The sequence below is a fragment of the Malurus melanocephalus genome, unplaced genomic scaffold (assembly GCF_030028575.1).
Source record: "Malurus melanocephalus ecotype Western Australia unplaced genomic scaffold, MMel_1.1 scaffold_80, whole genome shotgun sequence".
Classification (NCBI taxonomy): domain Eukaryota; kingdom Metazoa; phylum Chordata; class Aves; order Passeriformes; family Maluridae; genus Malurus; species Malurus melanocephalus.
Genome location: NW_026623312.1, coordinates 1,461,960 through 1,465,939, shown reverse-complemented (window position 1 = coordinate 1,465,939; position 3,980 = coordinate 1,461,960). Strand labels below are relative to the sequence as shown.

Here is a 3,980-nt window from a genome sequence, read left to right as displayed (position 1 = left end):
CAGGGCTTTATCCCATGATACTCTAAGAAGCATTTCTCTGAACAGGTCAAGTCAGCTCTCCTGAAGTCTGTGTCAGTGAACTCACTGTGCCCCTTCCTCACTGCCCCAAACATCTTGAACTCCACCACTTCATGGTCACTGCAGCTCTTGAGCTTCACAYTCCCCACCAGCTGCCTCCTTCCAGGTGAGAACAAGGTCCATCATAGCACCTCTCGTCACTATCTCCTCTATGACTTGGAGAAGAAAGTATTCATTAAGGTGTTCCAGGAACCTCCTGGATTGCCCATGCCCAGCTGTGCTGTTCCTCCAACACACGCTGAGGTTATCGAAGTTCCCTGAGAGAACCAGGGCTTGTGAACATGAGGCTGCTCCTCTCTGTCTGTGGAAGGCCTCATCTGCTTGGTCTTCCTGGTCAGGCAGCCTGTAGCAGACCCCCAGTGTCACTGTCCCTGCCCTTCCTTTAAGCCTGACCTACCAGCCTTTGGTTGGCTCCTCATCCATCTCCAGGTGGAGTTCCATGCATTCCAACAGGACAAGACACTCATTTGCACAGAAGCACTTAAGTTGCCTTCCCTACTAACAACAACTGACTTACAGGACAGAGGGGCTGGAATCCTTTCAGGTGTTTTCTTGCTTGGGATCTGTGATCCCTCTCCAGGCCCTGAGCATCTCTGACTGGCCCTGTGTCGTGGTTTAGAATGCTGGCCAAAAGCCAGGCACCCACAACACCTGTTCATTCACTCTCCCCCACCACCACATTGGGTAGAGAAGAGCGAAGAAAAAAAAATTAACTAAAGGGTTCATGAGTTGAGATAAGGAGCAGGGAGGAAAYGCTTGATAGACAAAACAGGCACTACTTAAATGATGAAGTGAATTTATTACTAACAAAGTCAGAGGGGGAGAATGAGAAATAAAATAYAACCCTCAAAGACACCGACCTTCCCCCCACTCCCTCCCCCCTTCCCACCAACAGTGCAAAGCAGCGGGGGGTGAACAGGGTGTGGGGATGGTCAGTTCAGGGTGTGGGGATGGTCAGTTCAGGGTGTGGGGTTGGTCAGTTCAGGGTATGGGGTTGGTCAGTTCAGGGTATGGGGTTGGTCAGTTCATCACCGGATTGATCTGCGGCTGCTGAGGGAGAAGAGTCCTTCCCCTGCGTTGCCRTGAGGTCCCTCCCACGGGAGACAGTTCTCTGTGAACCTCTCCAACGTGATTCCGCTCTCACGAGCAGCAGTCCACACACATCTGCAGCATTGTGAGTGCCCCCACGGGCAGACAGTCGTCCCAAAACTGTGCACCGTGGGGTCCCCGTCTACTGGGTGCAAGACTAAGGCCAGGCTGTTCCATCTCGGGAACAAGGCCTCTCTCTCCATGGCTCTCCTGCTGGACACAGCCCCCTTATCAGCATCCACCCGCTCCAGCGTGGGGACCTCCCTCCTCCACGGGCTGCGGGTGGATCTCTGCACCGTCCATGGACCCCATGGGCTGCAGGGGGACAGCCTGCTCCACCATGGTCACCATGGGCTGCAGGGGGACAGCCTGCTCCACCATGGTCACTATGGGCTGCAGGGGGACAGCCTGCTCCACCATGGTCGTCACCACGGTCTGCAAAGGAATCCCAGCTCCAGCACCTGGAGCAGCTCCTCCTCCTCCTGTAGTGACCTTGGTGTCTGCATTCCCTCACATATTTCTCAGCCTCCTCCACTGGCAAAACTACTGTGTCCTCCCTTTATTTTGATTTCTTCCTAAATATATTTTCGCAGAGGCGTAACCACCATSTCCAAYTGGCCCAGGTTTGGTCAGTGGCATGTCCATCATCCTCAGAGCCAACAGCAATTGGCTCTGCTGGACATGGTGGAAGCCACCAGCAGCTTCTCACAGGAGCCATCTTTTTGTCCCCCCCCATTTCCAAAAACTGGGCCAAGCAAAACCAACACACCCTGGCATCAAAATAGTAAAAGTCAGATGGAGTGAGGTTCCCCTACCCTCAGTAGCCACAGTAGCTCTGATTGTCCATACCCCATGACTGCAGCAGTCCTTACTGCTCTTCAGAGATGGAGCCTAGCCCTTCAACATTTTGTCCAGTGGGAGAAATGGAAGGAGAAATTATGAATAATCAAACTTTGAAGTAYGGTCTCGAAGAGATTAGAAAAAATCTCCAAGCATGGGAAAGCTTAGCAATGACACAAGCTTCTTGTCTCCTGCAAAGATCTATTGAAATGTGTTGGCTAAGTTTTTGTGTACTGTTACAGTTTTAACAATTGGGGGGGAGGGGGCAGGTTGAGAATTGGATTATATTCTTGGCAAAAGAGAGTAAAATAGTGGTGCTAGCACATACATCCTGACTATAAGGCATAGTGTATGTCTCAGTGACAGAACAGAGAAGCACACATACACTTGGTAGAATATTCCCACGATGTGCCTGATTCTCAATAGCAGCCAATGCACCTTAAATACTTCCTTGAAATAYTGGCCAGGACCAGACATCAGGCATGAACGTTTTCAGACTGAGCAGATTAAATCTGTAAGAATTAGGAGCTAAAAGCTACAAAACGGAGGGCACAATCTGAGTGGCCCTCCCTGAATCTGCCTGTTCCAGTTGTGACCCACTCCTGTAGGAACATGMGGTACTTCTCACGAAAGCACCACGAAACATGCGACTTCTTCTTTCSTAGAAAAGCCTGACCCAAGCTGGAGCTTGCAGCGGTGCTCACAATCGTGCCTAATGGTGTTAGCGGGCAACGAGATTCCCACAGAAGGGTGGACAGGGCTTTGCTGAACAATGCGAATGCCGGGGTCGTTCGGTACCGGAGGTCTCCCCAAGCCCGGCACTCCCTCTCCTCCAGAACCCGGCGCCGCGAGGCTAGGGCAGGACGGCGGAGTCCCCGGGCAGCCCTCCCTCCCTCCCTCCCTTCCTTCCTCTCGCTTCCTCCTCCAGCCTCCTCGCTTCCCACGGCGGAGGCTGCCACACACCGACAGCCGACGGGGCGGCGGCGGCAGCAGCGGTGACATCGGTGCGCGGCGCCTCCGAGCGGCCGCAGGGCAGCTCCCGACCGGCCCCGCCGAGCCGGGGGCGGGCAGCGGGACTGCCCCTGCTCGTCCGAGAGCGGACGGGCAGCGGCCGCGCCTCGCCTCGGCTCGGCTCTCGAAGGCCGGGGCGGTGCGGGCCGGCGGAGGCGGAGCCGCGCCCGTGACGCGGCGCTCCGGCGGCGCTGGCGCTGGCGGGCGGGTGAGGGCTCTCTCGGCGCGGAGCTTGTGCGCTGCGGCTCCGGCCGGGAGAGGAGGTGCCAGACTCCGGCGCCGCGTGCGGGCAACGAGGGGGATAGGAGGCTGCTGAGGCGGCCGGAGGAGGAGGAGGAGAAAGGGAGCAGGGAGCAGGGAGCAGCGAGCAGTGAGCAGCGCCGCTTCGTCGGCCCGACGGTGCTGCTGCTGCCACTTCCCCGCTGGGTGCTCGCCTGCYCGCGAGCTCGATCCGCTCCCGGAAACTCTCGGCTCGCGCCTCAGTCGCGCCGGCGGGGTCTCGACACGGCTCTCGGCCCCGGCGCGGCGGGCGGGGGAGGGGGGTTGCGGGGGGCAACTTCTCCACTTCTCCGGAGAAGGATTTGGGCCGCCCCGCTCGGGGGGCGGTGGCGCCTGCGGTGCCCGCGGCAGCGGGAGAACTTTCGCCTCCGATCGCGGGGCGGCGAGAGGGGCCCGGGTGCGCCGGCCKCGGCGGGAGCAGCTTGGCGGCGGCGCCGGCCCGGCAGCCTCGGAGATGAAGCTGAGCCGGCAGTTCACGGTGTTCGGCAGCGCGGTCTTCTGCGTGGTGATCTTCTCCCTGTATCTGATGCTGGACCGCGGCCACTTTGACCACCCAAAGAGCCCCCGGCGGGAGGGCACCTTTCCCAAGGTGAGCGGGGCGGCGGCCGGAGGTGGAGGCGAGGGTGGCGGTGGAGGCGAGGGACCACCGGCCCCTTGCCGTGCCGCTGCCGGGGGTGCCGGAG

At 58.6% G+C, this 3,980-nt stretch overlaps 1 protein-coding gene across 2 annotated transcripts in view; it reads left to right on the top strand.

Annotated features, from left to right (window-relative positions):
- Positions 1–3,273: 3,273 nt before the first annotated feature.
- MAN2A1 (mannosidase alpha class 2A member 1) overlaps positions 3,274–3,980 on the top strand; it is a 108,632-nt gene continuing 107,925 nt past the window's right edge. For both annotated transcript variants that reach the window (XM_057367518.1, XM_057367517.1), the window contains exon 1: positions 3,274–3,886. In XM_057367518.1, the coding sequence (XP_057223501.1) occupies positions 3,752–3,886 (135 nt within the window). In that variant the 5' untranslated portion in view covers positions 3,274–3,751. The remainder of the gene's footprint in view (positions 3,887–3,980) is intronic.